The 22,604-nt window shown below is 37.7% G+C and overlaps 1 protein-coding gene across 1 annotated transcript; it reads left to right on the top strand.

Moving 5' to 3' along the window:
• The first annotated feature begins 157 nt into the window (after window positions 1-157).
• Window positions 158-21,982, top strand: LOC141633333 (DNA polymerase epsilon catalytic subunit A-like). Its single transcript, XM_074445814.1, has 48 exons — window positions 158-431; window positions 1,007-1,072; window positions 1,173-1,232; window positions 1,315-1,410; window positions 2,160-2,320; window positions 2,424-2,512; window positions 2,640-2,857; window positions 3,761-3,847; window positions 3,933-4,067; window positions 4,319-4,441; window positions 4,685-4,768; window positions 5,424-5,588; window positions 5,673-5,849; window positions 6,418-6,531; window positions 7,350-7,454; window positions 8,266-8,384; window positions 8,474-8,615; window positions 8,695-8,789; window positions 9,093-9,198; window positions 9,299-9,378; window positions 9,456-9,632; window positions 9,741-9,828; window positions 10,736-10,816; window positions 10,921-11,064; window positions 12,427-12,522; window positions 12,718-12,918; window positions 13,204-13,258; window positions 13,364-13,506; window positions 13,586-14,161; window positions 14,245-14,436; window positions 14,518-14,592; window positions 15,321-15,511; window positions 15,818-16,001; window positions 16,081-16,145; window positions 17,016-17,148; window positions 17,237-17,338; window positions 17,430-17,513; window positions 17,802-17,876; window positions 18,078-18,137; window positions 18,216-18,478; window positions 18,560-18,608; window positions 19,095-19,255; window positions 19,338-19,404; window positions 19,635-19,769; window positions 19,857-20,027; window positions 20,114-20,323; window positions 21,143-21,249; window positions 21,490-21,982. Exons 1-48 carry the CDS (start codon window positions 243-245, stop codon window positions 21,848-21,850), a joined length of 6,657 nt encoding a protein of 2,218 aa, XP_074301915.1. The 5' UTR covers window positions 158-242; the 3' UTR covers window positions 21,851-21,982.
• Window positions 21,983-22,604: the final 622 nt, after the last annotated feature.

The raw sequence follows: 22,604 nt of genomic DNA, 5'->3' as shown, positions 1-22,604 counted from the left end.
CACCGCGCCCGATAGGGCGTGGTGCAACAACTAGTTAATACAAACATCAAATCAGAGGGACATTTTCGTCAATATAAAAAAACCCACACATAAAAAAGCGCGGGAAAACCCAGTTTTGCTCCTCAAAAACCCTTTTATTTTCCCGCCATTTCCCCAACTTCCTCATTTCGCCTCACAATTCACACTTTCACCTCACACACTCTCTCTCCTCAAACACTCCCATTTTTTTCCCATCCGATCACATGAATCCATTTGGCGGAGGCAGAGGCAGAGGCAGAGGCGGTGATTTTCGACGTCGAGACGATAGTAGAAGGAAACAGCAGCAGCAACAATTATTCCGAACTGCTGAAGATGTGCTTGAAGCTAAATTAGGGGTTGATATTTTCACTGAAGGCGATAAGCGTCTCGGATGGCTTCTCACCTTATCTACTGTATTCCTCTTATTATTTCTTACTTTTTAGCTTACTGTCGTGATTGATTTTGTTTTAGCTGAGTTTTGGAAGATTCTGGAAATGGTTGAAATTAGGGTTTTAAGATTGAATTGGTTGATTTGTTGATTGAATTATGGATTTGTATTCAACTTGATCTCACAATCTTAATTTGACGTTGTAATTGATTTTGATTAAGTAGAGTTTGGGAGATTTTGGAAATGATTGAATTAGGGTTTTAGAAGTGCACTGGTTGATGAATTGGTTGATTTTCTTATTGAATTAGAGATTTGTATTCAACTCCTTCTCCCAATTTTATTTAGTAGTTGATTTTGTTGTTGCGGAGTTTGGGAGATTTTGGAAATTACTAAAATTAGGGTTTTAAGAGTGCATTGTTTGATTTGTTTATTGAATTAGGAATCTGTATTTGCCATTCGGACCTATCTCTCAATTTTAAGTTGACGTAGTGATTGATTTTGTTCTAGCTGAGTTTGGGAGATTTTGGAAATGATTGAAATTTGGGTTTTAGGAGTGGACTGGCTGATGAATTGGTTGGTTTGTTTGTTTGTTTTGTTCAGTCGTCGGTGCAAGATCAAGAGACGAGGAATGTGTACAGTTGCGTAGATTTATATTTCGTTACTCAGGTGAGTGAAGATTGAGAACCATAATTTATGTGATGACATTTTGGAATCAGCTGATTTTTTTTTTTGGTGAATTGGGTGTTCTTTTTGTTTGGTTTTGTAGGAAGGTGGTTATTTTAAGGTTAAATACAAGTTCCGGCCATATTTTTACGCGGCCACAAAAGTAAGTACTATTTAGTGATTCTTTAGAATTGTATTGATTTGTAATTATTGGCAACTGTATGATGAATGAGGGAATTCTGCAGGATAAAATGAAAACTGATGTAGAAATGTATTTAAAAAGACGGTACGAGAATGACATTGCCGGAATTGATATATTAGAGAAGGAAGACCTTGATCTTGTAAGTTTTCGTATGCTGTACAGTTAATGCATTTTCGGCCATACGAAGTACAGTAGCATTTATTTACTGAAAATATTAGACATGTCGGGAGTTAGTTTAATTGAATAACCATCTCCATTCTTGAAGAAGTTTAACATTCTATTGTTCTATTTTGATACAATTGGTCTTAATGATTTTTGTTTGTAGAAAATCTATACATGAGGCATGGCTTGTGAAACGTGTTCAGTAAGCTACCCTTACAGCCAATTGAATCTAAACTTTGAGTTTCACCGATAATTTAGAAAACACTGCCTTACTAAGTTGCAAAACTACACCAACTGTTCTAACTGAGATTTTAGTATATTTGGTCAATGGCAAGTCCCTTCAATTTCTCATTACTATATAAAGGAGGTAGTGTGGAGATCAGTTTCTGGGTGTTAATTTCAAGAGATGTTTGGGACATTGAGGTTGAATCTCTTGGATCTATTAGTTTTAGAGACTTTTGTGGATTTTTTACTGCTGAGAAAATAACTGTATATCAGGGATTAGCGGCATCATTTTACACTATCTTAGTACTTGCATGATTTCATTTGAGTTCAATTAATCCTTATCATCGAGTCTGATCTGTTGTCTTGTTTAACTCTGTATCTTGTACGTATGCTTTGGCATTATACTATTTTTTTTATTGTTTTTTTTTTGGTCTGTGAGACTGGCTATTGTTTTGTACCCATAATTCAATCGCTAAACTTTTCTGTGTGTCTTGGAGTCAGAAAAACCACTTATCTGGGCTTCGGAAGTCATACTTGAAGATATCATTTGACACTGTGCAACAGTTGATGAATGTGAGGAATGACTTGGTACGAGTTGTTGAAAGAAACCGGACAAAGTTTGAAGCAGCTCAAGCATATGAGTCTATAATCACGGGTAAAAGGTAACTGATGGACATGGAGTTAATATAGAGAAGCTACAGTAGGCTTGTATCACCATCTATAAAGGTTTTTCAGTACCTGTAGTAATTTTTTTTTTATATGCAGTGAGCAAAGAGTTCAGGATTTTGTAGATTGTATAACTGATCTCCGTGAATACGACGTTCCATATCATGTTCGATTTTGTATTGATAATGGTATTCTTATGCTCTCATACTTCGCTGTAATCCACAGTTTACATTTTTCAGTCGGTTCTTCTGCAACTGAGAACTTGTAACATGCGGTATACCTATAAATATGGTTTATGCCTTTTGTGTGATGCAGATGTAAGGTGTGGACAATGGTACGATGTTAGTATTTCTACTACTGGAGTTGTCCTTGATAGGAGACTTGATTTGCTACAACGTGCGGAAGTTCATGTCTGTGCATTTGATATAGAGACAACAAAACTTCCTTTGAGATTTCCAGATGCTGAGTATGACTCAATAATGATGATATCATACATGGTTGACGGGCAAGGATATTTAATTATCAACCGAGAGGTACGTCTGAAAAATCCAACTGTTTTAAGCACCATTCCTTGCTTAAAAGATTAATTGCTCATGTTCCTAAACCTGTTTTTTTTGCGTAAGAGGTGCAATAAGTTTTTGCACAGTTCTTTCTTCCATAAATTTTAAGAATGTTGACAATTACTTGACATCATAGGAATCTTTTACCCAACGTCTCGCAATATCAAATCCTGGAAACTATTTCGATTATAAAAGTGGTGTAAAATTTCCAGCAGTTTGAAACAAAAGGCTTTCAACAGTGATGCCAAATGTAGTCATGTGACCCGCGGACCTGCCTAATAGTTTATGTCATTGATTGTTCTTCTAGAATGTGACACATTGTCAATAGCTTTTTAACTCATGTAGATGGTGTTACTATTGCCCTTCATACCTAAAAAATGTTCGTTCAATTCAATCTCAGATTAGGTGCTTTTTCATTGATCATAAAAACATTATAAGTTACTTCTAGTGGAAAGGTTACTTTATCTTTGTTGGATTGCGAAATGTCGTATCAATTTTTGTACTTGATTGGAGAGCAAGCATCAATAGTATTTGTTCGTTAATTTTCTCATATGAATCATTAGAAGAAATATTCAAAGCTTCGTTTATCTTGATAGCATCTCGCATCATGTGGGTTGTGTGAACGATAGCTTTTGATCATCTCTCTTCCCAGTTTACTAGTTATTCCTGAGTGGTGTATGTATTTTACCTCTTGTCTTAATGCATGTTAACTCTTTCCATCTTTAAAGCTCCTTGCAATCAGCCAACCAGTAGACAAATTGTTGTTTTATGACCATGTAAATATGCTATGTAGGTTCTCTCTGTTCAGATTTCATTGGTGTAATCGTTCTTATGAGGATGGCATTTCATCATGGTGATTACGTTTTGTATTTTCAGTTTGTTGGGGATGATATAGAGGATTTGGAGTACACACCGAAACCAGAGTTCGAAGGATGTTTCAGAGTTACAAATGTGAAAAATGAGGTGATATGGCTTGTTTTTGTTCAGTTAGAGCAAACTTGTTTTGCAACTCTTGTCTCTTTGCTAATAAGTAATTTATTTGTTACAGAAAGAGCTGCTGAGATCCTGGTTTTCTCACATGCAAGAAGTAAAACCTGGTATATATGTGACATATAATGGAGATTTCTTCGATTGGCCATTTTTGGAGCGGAGAGTAGCCGAACATGGTTATAAAATGAGTGATGTATGTATTATTTTGGTAGTCATTTTGTTAAGCATCAATTGTTTTTAATGTAGTATTGTACTAAGATTATGTGTGGTCAAACACATTCTGGTTTTCTTTGCAAAAAGCATGCAGTGTTGCAGCTTAATCCAAGATGTTAAATTTGTTGATTTTGCAAAGCTTGACCAATGTTAATGGTTTTTTCACTCCTAGTCTGCCCCTCTATGTTAAAATAAAGAAATAATTGTCATCTTTTTGCTTGGAACTTGTAGGAGATTGGATTCCAGTGTGACAAGGTTCAAGGTGAATGCCGTGCAAGATTTTCTTGCCACCTGGATTGCTTTGCCTGGGTAAAGCGTGATAGTTATCTCCCTCAGGGTAGTCAGGGCCTGAAGGTAACCCATTTTCCAGCAGTCTACATTATGACTTGTCCACCAATTCTTAGTTGAATACTTCAATTTTGCATATGTATTTTTGAACTTTATGTAGAGGGTGGGTGTAGGCGAACAAAGTTACTTCTAAGAGGGCACATTCTCTCATTTCTGAGACGTGGCCTCGCTGATATGTACTCTGCTTCGTCCACTAGACTAGATTGATGTACATTACACTTACTGACTTCCTTGCGCCAACCTCTTTAGGCTGTTACAAAAGCCAAATTAGGTTATGATCCCATGGAGGTGAATCCTGAAGACATGGTTGATTTTGCGAAAAGTAAACCTCAGGTATGGATTTCTGTTTCGTTGCTTTCTCTGTTACTGTTTCTTTTATTTACTTGAATAGTCTCGTGGAATATACTGTTTGAGTAGTAGATGAAGCTGGCTCTCCTTTGGACATTGACTCTAGGTTGCTGTGACTAAAATTACATTGAGACATTGAGCCTTGTCAACCGTATAACTTCCCGTATTGTACTCACTCAAGGTGCGACAGCATGAAACTAGAATCCTGTTGTGGGGTACGAACTAGTTTCCTGTTTAATAATTTAAAATGGAGCTGTGTGCGTCTTAAAACAATAGTGACCATATCTGCTCACTAGTTTTGTGTACGAAATTCTAAAATGAAAGTAGTCAAATTTCATGAATCAAAGTATCAAACCCCGTTGGCTCATTCTAAGAACAAAAATGTTCTCAGGGCTCAAGTCTCAAGTCTCATGGTTTTTAGCACAGTAAAAAGCTTTTAAAGTAAAATAGAAGGAAAAATTTGAATTGCCATGCGTCTTCCTGGGAAGCATGCTGTGAAGCAAATTGATTTCTAGGTTGTGTAATCTAATAGTTTGAACTTTCAACTTTCAGTGAACTTCATAAATTATTGTGATTTTTCTACTCTGTTAGACTCTCTCTCTGTTCTAAACTCCCTGTGTATCCTTGAAATATTGTACAGATGATGGCCTCATATTCAGTCTCTGATGCTGTTGCAACTTATTATTTGTACATGACATATGTTCATCCTTTCATATTTTCTCTTGCCACTATAATACCGATGCCGCCAGACGAGGTTTTGCGAAAAGGAAGTGGGACTCTATGTGAGATGCTTTTGATGGTCCAGGTTAGTTTTAACACTTGCAGTTCATACTGTATGTTTTATATTGTACTTAACTTACAAGTTACAACCCTTTAATGACATTTCCAGGCCTTTAACGCAAATGTTATCTGTCCTAACAAACATCAATCCGAGCCAGAAAAGTTCCACAACAGTAAACTTTTGGAGAGCGAGACTTACATTGGTGGTCATGTGGAATGCCTTGAAAGTGGTGTTTTTAGATCTGATCTTCCAACCAGTTTCAAGCTTGAGCCATCTGCGTATCAGGTCTGCCATGTAATTTGTTACTGGGTGTAACATGATCCCTGGGGGGGGGGGGGGGATGGGATACGTACAATTGAACTTCCTCATGCTAGATACATTACATAGACAGTTAACCATTCATATAGTCATTATATACCGGTGTGTGGGTGGGGGGATTCTCAGTTGCATGCAATCATTCCCGTACAACCATTGAGTGAGTGTTCTTATTCAACAACTACTAGAACAACATTAAATCGATGTCTGGAAGACTTCCAACAATGGCAACTTAGTTTGAAGAGGCGCAAGGCACACCAAGGCTAGTGCCTCATCCAAGGTGCGCCTTAGGCGCGTTTGAGACACTTTTTAAAATTAAGAATGGCTACTAGCCACTTTTCTCTTAAAGCCAAAATAACGACTAGCCTTCTTCAGGCGAATCTCGTACTGCTATTCTTTTCATTTCTGTTCTTGAATTTACTTTTCTTGCATTTTTACTTCAAATCTTTTTCGCTTTTGCTTCCACGACACTTCCTGGCACCAGTAGTTCAAAATTTGGCCTGTCTAATCAATTAACCTTGCAGTCTTTCATTTTCAGCAACTCATTGACAATCTTGATCGTGACCTGCAATATGCAATTAAAGTGGAGGGCAAGATGGACTTGGATATAGTCTCTAATTATGATGAAATCAAGGATGCAATTAGAGATAAGGTGCATCTTTTTTTCTCTGTTAGTGTCGACTTTAGGTATTATTTTCTGCTGGAATGGATATCTGTATGTACTTTAAAAATTGTTAACATGATCTTTTCCTAGCTTTCTGTTTTGTAATACACTAAATGCTATTTCACTTCTTGCCTGTCCAGTGTCATCCTCTCACACAGAATGCAGGGCTGGCCTTTGCCAGTACATCGGTTCAGCAAACTTAGGCCCAGTTCTTTTGAGGGCCCAAAGCTGCATTTATTATTTTCTAAACATGGATGTAGCTGTAGGTTGGCTATAGTGCAATGGTTATTCACTTACTAAGTGCTCCTAATTATATGTTTACACCTCTATATTCAAATCATTCTATGTGCAGTTGAGTTAATGTTGGCCTTCTTTGTTCTTGCCTTCTAACATTACACACTACATCCTTAGATATTCTTCTGCTACAAAACCTTTTTTGTTTACTTAAAAGGTATATAATTTTTATATTTGATTCTTCCTGAAAAAAAGCAATTATAAAACTTAACTTCTCCCTTTTATTTAGACAACATAGTAAATATACAATCTCAAGGAATTTTAAAGTAATTATACATACACCATAGTAAAATATACTCTCAACATGCTATGATTTTTTTTAGACAAAACATGCTATGATTTGTATATATAGACTTAAATCATGTGTAGTTTGTGAAAATTACATTTTTGAAGGGCCTGATTTCTAAAAGTTGAACAGATCCCCGCAGAACCACTGGGATGGCCGACGACCTTGACAGAATGTTATTCGTTGGTTCTGCGCATGTCTTATTTCTATTCTCTGTGGATTGCAGCTTACTTGCTTACGGGATGGACCCATACGGGAAGAAGGGCCTCTGATATATCATTTGGATGTGGCTGCTATGTACCCTAACATTATCTTGACTAATAGGCTTCAGGTGTGTCCCTCGCTAGCCATCCTCACTGATTGCGAACTTTTACTGTGATTGGCTGATTGCTAGCTTGTATGGAAGAAGGCATACTTTTTTTTTACTTTTCCTGGACCATGATGGTGCTCTACAGCTTTAGTATTCTTAGTAAACTGCAGTGAAGAAATTTATGTCCCAGTATTTCTGATATAAGTGTTTATTATTTGGAAGTAATAACACCATATTTGGAGAATGCCGTAGGTGTTTGTCATGGTTGTTTTAGATCTTACAAAGAGTTAATACATCATTAAGAATGGAAGATATAATATTGAATAATATGTATAATCTAATGCTATGTCTATTTGACCCGAGAGGTTGCAAAAGTTCAGTTAATTTATATAAAAGAGCTGAGAGAAGAGACTATGCTTATTATCATCCCCTGATGTAACATACATTTGTAGAATTCTAATTGACAGCACTCATTTTATTAGTTGTGGTGGTATATTGACAGTACTGGTGTTTCTTTGCTGTTCTTGATAATTTTGATGTAGAAGCACATAGTAGGCTCCATGAAGAGTACTCTCTCCTATTCAGTGGAATTATACCATTAGTTGAATATATGTGAGGAGTTTTTTATTCAAATGGTATGATTCTGTGAATGGGAGGGAGTAGTATCTAAAATACTGGTCATTTAATTTAATTCTGTACTCAGTTTCTATTTAGGGGTATGACTAAGTACATCCGACCCCTCTTTCCCTGCAATTTGTGGGAAGCCCTGAGGCACTGACTTAGTTTTGTTATTGTTGCTGCTGCTCATTCTTACTTTTGCTGTCACTTCTAGCCCCCGTCTATAGTTACAGATGAGGACTGCACTGCATGCAATTTTAGTCGTCCTGGAAAAGTTTGTCTTCGTAAACTTGAATGGGTTTGGCGTGGAGAAACCTACATGGCTAAGAAAAGGTATTTCACAATTTTTGCAATAAAGTTGATTTATTTTGATAAATCTCAAGTTTTGTGAGTTAACTGCTGCATTCTGGTGAACAATACAGTGACTATTATCATTTGAAGAGACAAATTGAGTGTGAATCAGTGGAAAGTATTGATGGGCAATCCTCCAAGTCGTTCCTTGACTTACCAAAGGCGGATCAACAGTTAAAGCTCAAAGATCGTCTACGCAAATACTGTCAAAAGGTAATATCAGCACCGGCCTTTGAAGTTAGTGTTGGGTTTGTTAGACTGAGGATTGCACTAATTACTATTGCTCTCATAGGCATACAAGCGGGTTCTTGACAAGCCAACAACTGAGGTTCGTGAAGCAGGGATATGCATGAGGGAAAACTCTTTTTATGTTGATACTGTTCGCAGGTTGGTGTCATTGCCTCGCAGTGATTTTTTCCTTTTACCATCTGTTGGCCGCAAGGAATCTCTCTCCCGTTTTTTCTTATTGAGCATCTGTAAATTCGATGCTATTTTTGTCAAGTACATCTGACCCCTTTGGAGGTAATGTATGAATGAATCATACTGTCAAAAATCTAAACTGATCGAGATTCAGGACAAACTGTCTAATTTAGATGGACTGCTCAACTTCTATGAAATGTGAACTATAGGGGTTGAGTTTCACAGATGTAGGTGTAAGTGTTGAATGGTTTCTTTTCTCTCTTGCTTAAGCTTTCGAGATAGAAGGTATGAGTATAAAGGACTCAACAAAGTGTGGAAAGGGAAGTTGTCTGAAGCAAAATCAAGTGGGAATCCAATAAAGATCCAGGAGGCTCAGGTAATATTATCTTATCAGATCATATTATAGATTATCTCTTCTTTGGTATGGTTGCCTAATTGTTTTGGGTTGTTTGGTTTGGTCTATGATTTGTTTGCAGAATATGGTTATCCTGTATGATTCTTTGCAACTTGCTCATAAGTGTATCCTCAATTCCTTTTACGGATATGTCATGCGCAAGTAAGTTGGTTAAGAGACCCCTTAAATTGTTATATGTTTCTGATTCTTGATCTAATTTTAGTCCTAACCATGTGTAGAGGTGCAAGGTGGTACTCCATGGAAATGGCTGGTGTGGTCACCTACACAGGGGCAAAAATCATTCAGAATGCTCGCTTACTGGTTGAGAAAATTGGTAGACCACTTGAATTAGATACAGATGGAATCTGGTGTGCCTTACCTGGATCTTTCCCTGAGAACTTTACCTTTAAAACAAAGTAAGTTTTCACTGATTGGATTTTCCCACATGCCCCAACATAATTCTGTAGCTGCATCGGTTACTACCTTGAGAAGTTAATGACTCTTTAACCGACTCCTTGTGGCAGAGACTCAAAGAGGAAGCTGACAATTTCTTATCCGTGTGTTATGTTGAATGTGGACGTAGCTAGAAATAATACAAATGATCAGTATCAGGTCAGCTTGGCTAAATTTCCTTCCCTCTATACCTTAATTTCCTCTCACCTTAGTTGTACTAAATATATCAGGTGAACTAATCGTTGCTTATATGATGTGAGATGTGTACTAGACTACTAGTCTACTAGCATCAAATTTTTCTCTCTCTTTATATTGCGTCTCCCATTTTTTTGGCATCAGTTTCGATGCCAACACTTGTAAGATAATTTTTTTTTTCTTAATATTAAGCTTTGAGATTTGGTTTATACCAAAGATAGGTTGTTGCAGAGGAGGTTGGCGATGTTATACCGTCAGATATCTTGTGTTGCATTTTGTTAGAATTAAATTTCGATATTTTTCCAGGGAAAAGTCACTAATATTTGGGGAAGGTTTGAACCGCTAGCTCTTTGTGGACTAATATTGGGTTAGTTTGTAAGTGGGTTTCAAGAATGTTTATTCAATGGAATTCGACTTATTTGTGATTGTTTGCAATTGATGACCCCTTGTCCTCAATTACTTCGTCATTGTTGTATTAACTTCTTTGTGGACTAAAGTTGGGTTAGTTTGTAAATGGATTTCAAGAATGTTTATTCAATGGAATTGGACTTCTTTGTGATTCTTTGCAAGCGAGTACCGCTTGTCCTCCATTATTTGTAGGAATATATATTCCCTATCTGAAAGGTACTCTGTAAAAGGTAGTTTAGTGGGGAATATGACTAATCAGAAAACTAACATTTATTCGAGGGATCTTATAATCCAAATACACCATTTGTTTTCATGTATGATAATCTTTTATGCCGTCTTTCACTGAACTGCCTTAAGAGGATAAAAAATTGCTTTGTGCCTTTTCTATCCATTTGCCCCAAGATAAATTTAGTTTTCTGATCTCTTGTCATTGGGGCAATGTTGTTGTATCTCTTTTCCACAGACACTGAAAGATCCTGTCAATAGAACATATGCAACCCATAATGAATGCTCAATCGAATTTGAAGTTGATGGTCCTTACAAGGTAGTTTTGATGCCTGCTTTTTCAATCTTTCGGTCTTTAAGTCCGATAAGCATAAGCATCTTGTCATTCTGTTCTTATTTTATTTTATTTTATTTTGGATGTAGGCGATGATTCTTCCTGCATCCAAGGCAGAAGGGATACTGATCAAGAAGAGGTATGCAGTTTTCAACGATGATGGAACCTTGGCAGAGCTGAAAGGTTTTGAGATTAAGCGCAGAGGTGAGCTTAAGCTCATCAAGGTGTTCCAGGTAACACTTTTGTAAGATACCTTTTGATGCGTCACACATATCAGCCTCATTGTATATAGTTTTTTTTTTTTTCTAAACATGTAGAGTTCGGTGCCGCAATTCTAAAACGCTCTTCTGTAAGATACACTTATTTTAGCAGGAATAGCAAACTATGAGGTTAATCGTCTTAAACATAGTATATCAGCCAACTCGGATTGACAATTGTCAAAAATGATACTCCCTCTAATTCACTAGAAACATAGCATTTGATTTTTGGTTGAGTTTTAAGAAAAGTGGGCCAATTGGTTGGAGTTTACCAACATACCCTCCCTTTTTATTAGAAGAGGGGTGAGTGTGGGCCTTTGGGGTGCTTTATGAGGGTTTGTTGGTCATTTAATAGTTTTACTTCTACCAAATAAGGAAATGATATGAATCCAGTAAATGAGATGAAAATAGAAAGTGGTATGATTCCAATGAATTGGAGGGAGTATTAGTTAAGGGGGTGTTTGGTTCGCGCTAAGAAAAGGGAATGGGAATCGGAAAGGGAAAGGGAAACAAGGGTAAAGGAAATGGTTTCCCTTTGATATACTTGCTTGTTTGGTTGAACAAATCACAGGGAATGATTCACATACAACCCAAACCGAAAACTGCCACAAATCCACCCAAACCGAAAACCACCACTAACCACATTCGCCTAGAACCGCTATCGGCACCGGCGACACGCCACCGTCAGCGGCGCTCCAACTCAGCCACCCTACTCTTTCCTGGACCCCCATCCGTAACACCCGTCGAAATCCCTATCAACCACCACCTCCAACTCTTAAAAACTCTCCTCAACCACCGAAATTTCCTCCCCCGCCTTCAAAAACACCAGATCTGGTGTTTAAGAGTGGGAAAGGAGATGTCGAGGCTGGGAGAAGGTTTATTAAGGGTTGAGGGTGGTGGTTTGTTGTGGTGGGTGAAGTTTTAGGGAGTGTCATCGGCGGGATGGGTCGGAGATTGGACGTCGACGCCGACACCGGTGCCAGTTGTGAAGGTGTATTTTGGTGGTTGGTGCAGGGTGGTGGTGGTTGAGTGGTGGATGGTGGTGGTGAGGAAAAGGTAATGGGGAAAAAAGGGTATCCCATTCACTAGGGGGGGGGGGGGTGAGGGGAATGAGGGGGTAACCAAAACTGAAAATGGGGTAAAGGGAGCGGAAATTTGGGCTAACCAAACATCATCTAAAACCCTTTCCTAAAACCCCCCTTTTAAGCACAGTACAGTGACAATCATTTATCTTGCGTTCTTTTTTTTGTCTTCAGTGAGATTATTTTTGTATTTAGTTTAGCAGTCAAACCTTTTTTTTTGTAGAAACAATTTAATGTAGAATGCTTTTGTTTGTAGGCTGAGATGTTTGACAAATTTCTGGATGGATCAACCTTGGAAGAATGCTATGCTGCTGTTGCTAACGTTGCCAATCGCTGGCTTGATCTTCTTGATGTATGTAAGAAGGGATAATAATTGAAAAATAACTATTAATTGATTTTCTACATGTATCACATCATATCGCGGTCTTAGACCTCCCCCCTCCATCAGTGTTTATTTTTCTAGTATGTCTTTTGAAGTGTCATCTCAGAGGACATAATACACGTTTAGTCACGAAAGAGAATACTTACCCATTGAGTACTGTGTCAGAATCAAGGGAAAGATGTAGCAGATAGTGAGCTCCTGGATTACATTTCTGAATCAAGCACCATGAGCAAGTCCTTGGTAGACTATGGTGAACAAAAATCTTGTGCCGTAACCACTGCTAAGCGTCTTGCTGACTTCCTAGGAGATACCATGGTCAAAGATAAGGGGCTTCGCTGTCAGTATATAGTTGCATGTGAGCCAAAGGTACCTTAGCTCATCTTCTTTAAATTTCACGTTATATGCATCAGCTGTAGAATGTGATTCTTAGTATTCATCTCATTAAATAACGGTAAATACCTTCTACGTGTTGTGAAGTAATTTCTCATTTTCTTTATGTTGCTCAATGGTTTATGAGTGATGCTGCCTTGCTTTTCAATATCTTTGTAAGTGGAATACCCTCTTGGCCTGCCATAGTAATCTAGCAATAATTTTGCTCTATTATCTCTTTGGAATGTCTTTCTCAACTGCTGTCCTTCTGTTAATCGACAGGGCACACCAGTAAGTGAGAGAGCGATTCCAGTTGCAATATTTGAAACTGAAAACGGTACTGCCACAACTTAAATTTCCAGTATTTGAATAGTTGACTGAAAGTTGGCTAATTCTTTTTACCAAGGAAATCATGAAAGCTGGCTAATTCTTGTGATTACAGAAACCATGAAATCCTACGTGCGGAAGTGGTGCAAGATCTCATCAGATGTAGGCATTAGATCCATCATTGATTGGTCTTATTACAAACAACGTCTTAGTTCGGCCATTCAGAAGATCATTACTATTCCAGCTGCGATGCAAAAGGTTATTGTTGCTACTTGTGTAGCTGTGTACGTTAATTTTGTAATACAGTTGCCTATTCTGAAACTATCGTCTGTGTCAGGTAACGAATCCTGTACCCAGGGTCGTTCATCCCGATTGGCTACACAAGAAGGTGCGAGAAAAAGAGGATAAATTTCGGCAAAAGAACATAAAGGATTTGTTCTCTTCTAAACGAGATGCTTTAGAAAAAGATGGTGCTGCTACTTCTGGCTCAGTAAACGGTAGAAACAATAAACACAATATCACCGATATGGAGGACTTTGGAAACTTGGATGGAGCTGGAGTTGGCAGTAGACCTGTTGTCCAAAGTTACGAAGTTAATGGACGAGATTCTAACCAGACAATACATGACCAAGGTCGTGACGGTGGTGTAGAATTTCAGAATGTTGCGTCAGTTGAGGAAGTAGATAAGACTGTTGACTATGCAGGATGGCTTGAGCAAAAGAAGCGGAAATGGAAAGATAACCGGGAGAAGAGAAAAAGACAAAGGTTGTGCGATGCAAAAACATCAAAACATGGTCCTGGTGTTTCTAATATACGTGAATGTGTGAATAATAAGAAGAAAAATATTCGGAGATCTGGGGTCAGTTCATATTTCAAGAGGCAGGAATTGTCTCTCACAAGCAGCTATTGGCAGGTACTACTGCCTTCCACGTATTTCAGGGTGGTGTGTTCAATAGTAGGCTTTACTCTTGCATCTGATTCCTTGTTGTCGTTCAGGTTTTGCAGCTGGTCCCAAGTGATCTGCCTGGTCAATTTTTTGCATGGGTTGTTGTGGAGGATAGTATGCTTAAGATTCCCATCAGTGTTCCTAGAGTCTTCTACCTCAACTCCAGAGCTACTGAAGAATTTCCTGGAAGACGAGTTAACAAGATTCTCCCTCATGGAGGTCGCAGCTATAACTTGATTGAGGTGCTGCAGATCAACATCTTCCTGTTTTAATTGTAATTGTGGGAATTATTTATATTTTATATGTTTTTGTTTCTTCCATAGATAATCATAGACGAGATGAAATTTAGAGAAGAAAGCAAGAGACTAATGGCCCATCTTGCAGATCCAGAAGTAGAGGTCTGATCATTGAACACCTTGATTATCTCCGTTATTTTTTGCACAAGTCTTCTTTTCTCCATGAGCTGTTATTTTGGGAATGGTTGACATGGTAATATAGGAAATGGCATGTACGTGTTTCTTGTAAAAGGCATTGCATTGATGCTTTTATGATACAATCAACAAGCAAGATCTCTGTGATTAACAACGTAGAGAGGCTAGTTTTTTACACGAGTCTTCTTTTTCTGCATAAGCTGTTATTTTGGGCATGGTTGAAATAGAAAAATAGGAAACGTCATGTAGTAGTTTCTTGTAAAAGGCACTACAATGATGCTTTTATGTTACAGTCAACCGTCGAGATTTCTGTGATTAATAATGTAAAGATGCAATTTTCGAATAACCCAAAATGAAATCACGTTGAGACTTCAATCAAATGATGGTATTTTACAACTTAAGTGCAGCCAATTTGTTTTGTTCCATCATATTTAGAACCAAAAAAATATTATTTTTGGTCACAAGAACCAAAGGATAATTAATCTTTGGCTCCGTTAAAAATGTAAACATAGGAGTGAGAGGATCAAATAGCTAATTACTTCTATTAGATCCCGTGATAAATTTCAATTGGGTTTTGTAGACAAGGGGGCACATCTGTGATCTTACATTCTGAATTGTCGGTTTTCTGTTTCTTAAGATGCCAATTGCAGATGTCTGTTATCCCTGATATCTCAATGATGCTATTATATTATCAGGGCATATATGAAACCAAAGTTCCTCCAGAATTTAATGCTGTCCTCCAGATAGGCTGTGTCTGTAAAGTGGATAAAGGTGCAAAAAAAAGAAATGCCCAAGCTGAGTGGAGTGTAAATGAACTGCAGATGAAAACAACGGCTGAATGCCATTATCTTGAGATGTCCCTCTCTTTCTTTTACTTGTACCACAGGTAAATATTTTCATTTGTTATTTCTTTACAACCTTTTGATGGGCTAGAGCAACTCATTGGTTCATCTTGGGTATAAACAATATGCATGGTTGAAATTATTCGATTTTCTTATTCAACACGTACATTAACGCACGTAGATTTGATCAGTTACTGTTTAATGAGTAAGCAGGGTACAATTTCTTTTGTCTTTTGCTACTTTTTAGTTCATGGCTATAAATTTTCTTTCACTTGACTGGACATTTGTTTGCAAGTACTACGTAATAAGTATATTAAATATTTAATTTCCTGTTCATTCTTCTCTCTCAGCTGTTGTGAAGGGCGGGCAGTATACGGAGGGTACTTCCCAGCTTCTAGTATGATTTCTTTTGTTGTAGTTGATCCCCATCAAAATAAAGGGTTGAATTCTACTAACATTAAGAGATTTTATCATGAAGCTTGCCAAGCTTTGCCCATAGATCCTTCCATTTCTCAAGGTGTCATCTCATACAAGGCAAGTCTGGAAACTTGTTCGAAATTTTTGGATTTCTATTCTGTACATGTTTAACTAATGTTCATCACACCATATTCAGGTTGACTATGTTGTTGAGAATCATGAAGCTGAAAGGATTATGCAGAGAACTATTAGCAAACACAGGTTTCATTCTAGATATGATTTTTAATCACTAGGTTATGTTTCAGGATGGGTATGAGTATGATACCCCCACTTATTGCACCACTCGGTAGGAAAACTAACTCAGGGACACACGAATACTTTCTCCGTGGAAATAGTTTAAGAAAATGCCGGCAGAAGCAGCTTTGTTAGATAACTAACGTAGTTTAAAGACAAATGATCTTATACTTTCTAGTACTCTTAAATTATTGTTAGGTATGCCATTTGGAGGCAGATCACTGGCATTATTGCCTTTTAATTGATTGCAAAGATGGACTTTTTGTTGTTGTTACAGTTAAGTTAATATTCGTATGTGACTTTTCAGTAATTTGAACACCTACAGTTCTGTTTCCCTTTTCTTATACCAATGTAAAAAGTTTGTTCCTATAAGACACTACACTAGTTGAGTGACTTATCTATATGTGGAAACTGGAATCTGAGGGGATTATGCGTGTTACTAAAGATGTAATTTGTGCGTAGAAGTATCAGTTATTTTAACAACCACAATAAAGCCACGGTCCCAAAATATTAGGGTTTCCCATTACGGAGTGGTACTGGCAAATGTCAAACTGAGGAATTGATTTGCCGGCTATGACGGGTTCGGGCATCGATGACTAGAGTGGCTGGTGCACTTGGCCATTGCGTAAGACCCACTTTCCGAGATGTGGTGCATGTTGGGGAGAAAAAAATGTTTTTTGCACAATGGCCTAGTGCACCAGCCACTAATGCCATCGATAGAAGTTTTTCACCATCAGGCCTCGGAGAAGCGGGTCTTACATGACGGTTCTATTACTAGAAAGCTTTATTTCGGATGAGCTAAACAGTTTATTACGTTAATGTGCCTTTCATTTTCAGACCACAAACCAACCGTCCTTGCCTTGCTGTTACTGAGTGCCCGAGTATTCATCTGTTGAAGACCGGTATTCAAGTTCTGAATGACCTACCTTGCGTGAGCATCCCTGCCAATGCCCGTGATAGTCAATATCCGGTACTGCCTAGCCTCACTGTTCCTCTACCATCTATATGATGCACCGGATCTTTGTTTTAATATGTAAGACTGATTCTCATGTATGTAGGCTATTGGGTGGCAAACTGTTGCTGCAAAAATTGCCCTGCAAAGATGTGCAGCATCATCCCAGTGGCTGCATGAGAGGATTTCTCTTTCAAGATATGCACATGTAATTTTCCTAAGGCAAATTGATGTTGTTTTATCTTCCTTAAATGAACTTAGACTCATACATGAGCCTTGAATTTTTTTATGTCATACAGGTACCTCTTGGAAACCTTGACCTTGACTGGATTATATACACTATAGATATCTTTTTCTCTAGAGCTCTGCGTGATAATCAGCAGGTACCATCTGGTTCTTATTTTAGTATTGATTGATGGTGCTTGGGGATAAACATAGATTGTCCTAGACAGAATTTCTTATGTCAGAGTTATAAATTGGAATTGGCTTGCGACATTGGCATCAGGATGATCTGATGGCATATCACTGATTTTATGTCTTTTCATTTATTCCTACCTGGTTACTTATCTCCAGAGAAATAAAAAGGAGAAAGATAGAGAGTAAAAGAAAGCCCGAAACTTTGAATCCTCTTTACGTGTGTTTCTTTAAAAGAGATATTCGGACTTTTGCAGGTACTCTGGATTTCTGAAGATGGTGTTCCAGATTTAGGTGGCTTTAACAAAGATAACTCTTGCTTTGTTGATGAGGTTTGCATTGGTGGTTAAACTCGACTAAGCTTATTGATTAAAAGAAACTTTAGGCACTGTTATTTTAGATGATCTATCTTCATATATCATGAGTGCATGATAAGTCATTAATCTTTTTGGACAGGAGTAACATACTTCACACTGCAACAATTTTTTTTTTTTGCATTTGTCTGTATTTAACTCTGCGTTTGTGCTTTACAGGTCAATCAACCCGTTCTAGTCTACCCTGGAGCATATAGAAAGATCACAGTGGAGCTTAAGGTTCAGATCTATAGAATTCTATTTACAGCTTTGCTCTGCATTGTGCTTGTAAATTTAAGGAAATATTTTGCTTTGCAGATTCATCACTTAGCTGTTAATGCTCTTCTGAAGAGCAGTCTAATCAATGAAATTGAGGGCAGTGGTTTATATGGATTTGAGCAAGATACAGATGCAGAGCCACACACGTCCAGCGATCAATATAGTTTTGATGAGACTACTTCCTGTGGATCTGCATTCTGGGTTCTGAAACAGTTGGTCCAAAGATGCCTGCAGGATGCAATTACATCAGGAAATGTTTTTGCTGATGCAATACTACAACATCTTTATCGATGGCTTTGTAGGTTTGTGATTTTGTAGGCTTATTTCCTATCCGCCTTTGGTGGAACTTACCCGTAATCAGTTACCTTCCTTTCTCATTTCAGCCCACAGTCTAAACTTCATGATCCCTCCCTTCACACAATGCTTTGCAAGGTAAATTCTTGTTTCTATATTACATAAAACCACCGGATTTGTTGGGTTACTCCTACGAGAAAAGCTTTTGCTTGATATGTATATTCACCATGCTATATGAGCTTGATGTCGTTTCATTGCTGCTCTCTCAAACTGATATACCTCTCTCATTTCAGCCTTTGACATCTTTACGGCACTCCCGCTTCTCACTTGAATACACGTGTGATTTTGGACCAAGTTTTTTTAGAAATGAGACCCACACTTGCATGGGAATGTTTTTGGGTTATTTCTTACAATGAGTAGAAATTTATATAATGAATCTATATGACTAGACTAGAGGAGGTATAGGACATGACATGCCCAATTGAGCATGTGAGGGGTGCAATTGAGCATATACCTGTTTGGGCATTGTTTAGCAGATGTATGCATACTCTTGATGTAAATGTATTGTTTTTCTTTTCAAAGTTAAAATGCTAACACTGATATCAATCGATCTTGTTTGAACAGGTGATGCAAAAGGTTTTCGCATTACTGTTGGCAGAGTTCCGTAAATTGGGTGCCACAATTGTTTTCGCAAATTTTTCAAAAATTATTCTAGACACTGGAAAGGCAGACTTATCAGCGGCAAGAGCATACTGTGAGCGCTTGCTTAAAGCATTACAGACTAGGTACTGCATCTGCAGTTTTTTCTTTTTTTCTTTGTTTCTTACATGGCAAATTTACTGGTAAGTAACTAGTCACTCTATACAGGGACATGTTTGAGTGGATTGAGATTGAACCACTACACTTTTGGCACTCCTTGCTTTTCATGGATCAGGTGATCTGTTCTTGTACATTATTTTTCACATGTCATCTAAAACATCTTTTCTACGACTGAATTGATACCAATGATCACATAACCTACCTAACTGAAAAAATAGAGAGAGCATTACATCCACAATTAAACAAAGCCATTGGCGCATCTGCTTAAACATGATTTGAATTACCACAATGAGTAATAAATTACTTTCATGCTCAAAAATTCAAAGATTATCTATGATGTTGTAGTACAATTATGGAGGCATTCAGGCCAAAGATTCCGATGCAGCATCTGCCAGCTCTTCAACTTTCTCTTCTGGTGAACTTCAAGTGGATATTGTGTCCAGTTGGAATATTGCTGAATACCTACCAAAGACAACTCAAGTAAGTTGTTTAATGGCAAAACTTTTCTCCATTGTTTGATATTCTGCTTTCCAAACTCACAATTCCCCTATTTTGTCCCTCTTGCAGGACCATTTTGTTGTTACAGTCTCTGAGTTTATGTATAAACCGTGGGAGTATGCCCTGAATCAAACTACGAATGAATCATTTCTTGAGGATGGTGACCTGTGCACACCATCGATCACAGCTTCCGTTGCCGAGAAGTTCGAGGCACGTTTGAATGAATATCTCAGAGATCAGGTATTCATTAAATACCTGAAATCTTCTGTTGGCAGGCACACTTTATTGTTAATGTATTAGACTGATGAAACTTTATTATGCTTCAGATCAGCTGTTATTTCTCAGACAAACTTTTTACAATCGTCCGCGAGATAGTCCGTCATTCAAAAGCTGTGAAGATACCTCAAAACGATGAGTTATCAAAAGTTGATCCTCAACTTTCTGGAAATGTTTATACTGGGGACAGCGCATTGGAATTTATCAAGCATGTCTGTGCTGTTTTGGCATTGGACCAAAATGTTCAGCATGATGTCCTGGTAACACTTCTTAAGGACTCTTAACTTGATGTAATTATATGATGTTGCACCCTGACCCAGGAGTCCTTTTTTGTGATCAAAGCTTGCTTGTTGCATTGAAATTGTTTCTTGACCTTCATACCGGTGATGCTTGTTCTGGCTTATGTATTCTTACAACCTGGGCATAAAGTTAAATGTATGAACTTGGACGCAATCCATAAATCCATAATGCTGGTGTTTTTTTTAAGGGTAATGATAAATACAACCCACTGGGCTGTATTTAAGAAACCAAAAGAGGAAATAAATTCTTCATATATGCATTGATTGTATTGGTTAATGTGTAATTTAGTTCTTAATTCCTAAATTAATACCCAAATTAGAAGGTATTTAATGCTTAAATACAACCCACTGGGTTGTATTTAGCATTACCCTTTTTTTAATCAGTTGGTATGGTGCTTGTTGTTTTTCCTTTTTCATTTTTCCCTTTTCTATTCGCTTTTTGAGGTGTGCGATCACCCATGGACGGTTCTAAAGGATGATTCATGTCAGCCGACCCCAAATCATTTTGGGATTAAGGCTCTGATGTTGTTGATGTTGTTGTTTTGGTATGGTGCTTGTTGAAGCGAAAATGCTCATAGTGGCCATAATTTTTTAGATATTTGCTTATCTGCAAGCTTGGTTGGGTGCATACAAAACTTTAACTTGAGATATTGTCCAACTCCTCCAAGAGTAGGAAAGCTATTGCTTGTCAAGAATTGTCATGAACTTTGCTCTCTTTTGGTTTTCTGATTCTTATTGTGTCTCTCTGAGTAGTGACAACTTTTTTGTGCTATCTGACAGGTCATGAGAAGGAATTTGTTACGATATATACGTGTCAAAGAGTTTGCTCCTGAAGCCGAATTTAGCCTTTCTCATCCGTCCTTTGTGTTACCCAACATGATTTGCAGGTAAATAATTCTAAAGCCTAGCACTCTTTAATTTGCTTGCTTATTTTTTCTTTGTATTTCTTTTTATGTTCCCGGTTTCTGCAGTGTAGTACCAGATTACCTTTTTTCAGTCCTTACCTTTTAATCTTAATAAAATTACTTTACAAAATTATTTATAAAATTTACGTTTCCCTTAATACTCATTTAAATTATCATGGATGGCTTGGATGGCTAACTCTTGGTTTGCTCTATATTGAATAGCTACTGCAACGATGTAAGAGACCTCGACCTGGGGAGGGACCCAACCCTGCTGACAGAGGAGTGGCGATGTGGAGTGCCACAATGTGGGCATCCTTACGACCGAGAGAAGGTAGAAAACTCGCTTCTCCAAATAGCAAGGCAGCGCGAACGCCTTTACCATCTGCAAGATTTGGTATGTGTCAAGTGCCATATGGTCAAGGATCGTCACCTGACCGCGCAATGCAAATGTGCCGGTCCATTCAAATGCCTTGAAGATCCGACTAAGTTCCGTAGAAAAATGCTTGTGTTTTATAAAATAGCTGTCCAACAAAATTTCCAACTCTTGAGAGATTGTGTAGCTTGGATTCTGGAAATTAGGTAACATCAATTTAGAATGTTGAGGGATGTATATTTGCAGGTATGTGAGTTCATTTATTTGTAAATTATAAGTGAAATCATTTTTTGCTACGGATTTTCATTTTAACCTCTAATATAATTACGAATAGTTTTACCAGACTAATTTGCAGTTAAACAAAAGATCACAAGTTTTTGAAATACAGTATGACTATGAAACATGGATGGAGTAATTTTTTTCTAAACGCGATAAAATCGAGAAATATGCAATCCTTTTCCGAAGTAACATTGTGGAGATAATAACATAATGGGTGTTGCCTGTACCAAGATTAGAGGTGGCAATTGAGTTAGTCGGGTTGGGTTATATTGGGTTCGGATCATATTGAGTCGGGTTTGGGTTGTTATTGGGTCTGGTCATTTCAGGCCAATTGTGTTGAGTCAGGTCATTATCGGGTCCGACTACTTTATCAATTACTTCAATTTTTTAATCATTATTAGGTTTAATTACTTCATTATTAAGTCAAACGTATCAATCTAAACACAAACACTTTCATTTTGATCAATATTAAGGTTAATAATTGTCGGGCCATTAGTTTAATCGGGTCAGTATCGGGTAGGGTTTGGGCCACTGATCATCGGGTTATGTCGGGTTACAGGACGTCATCTGGTCGTTTTTAGGTTGCAATATTCTCAGGTTCTGTCGGGTCGGGTTAGACTTGCCAGCTTTAACCAAGATCACCATGGTAAGGTGTTTACGCGAGAATGAAGGACCAAGAGCATCC

Source organism: Silene latifolia, chromosome Y (genome assembly GCF_048544455.1).
Source record: "Silene latifolia isolate original U9 population chromosome Y, ASM4854445v1, whole genome shotgun sequence".
Taxonomy (NCBI): domain Eukaryota; kingdom Viridiplantae; phylum Streptophyta; class Magnoliopsida; order Caryophyllales; family Caryophyllaceae; genus Silene; species Silene latifolia.
The sequence above is the reverse complement of the archived record's forward strand: the minus strand, read 5'-3'. Positions and strand labels throughout refer to the sequence as shown.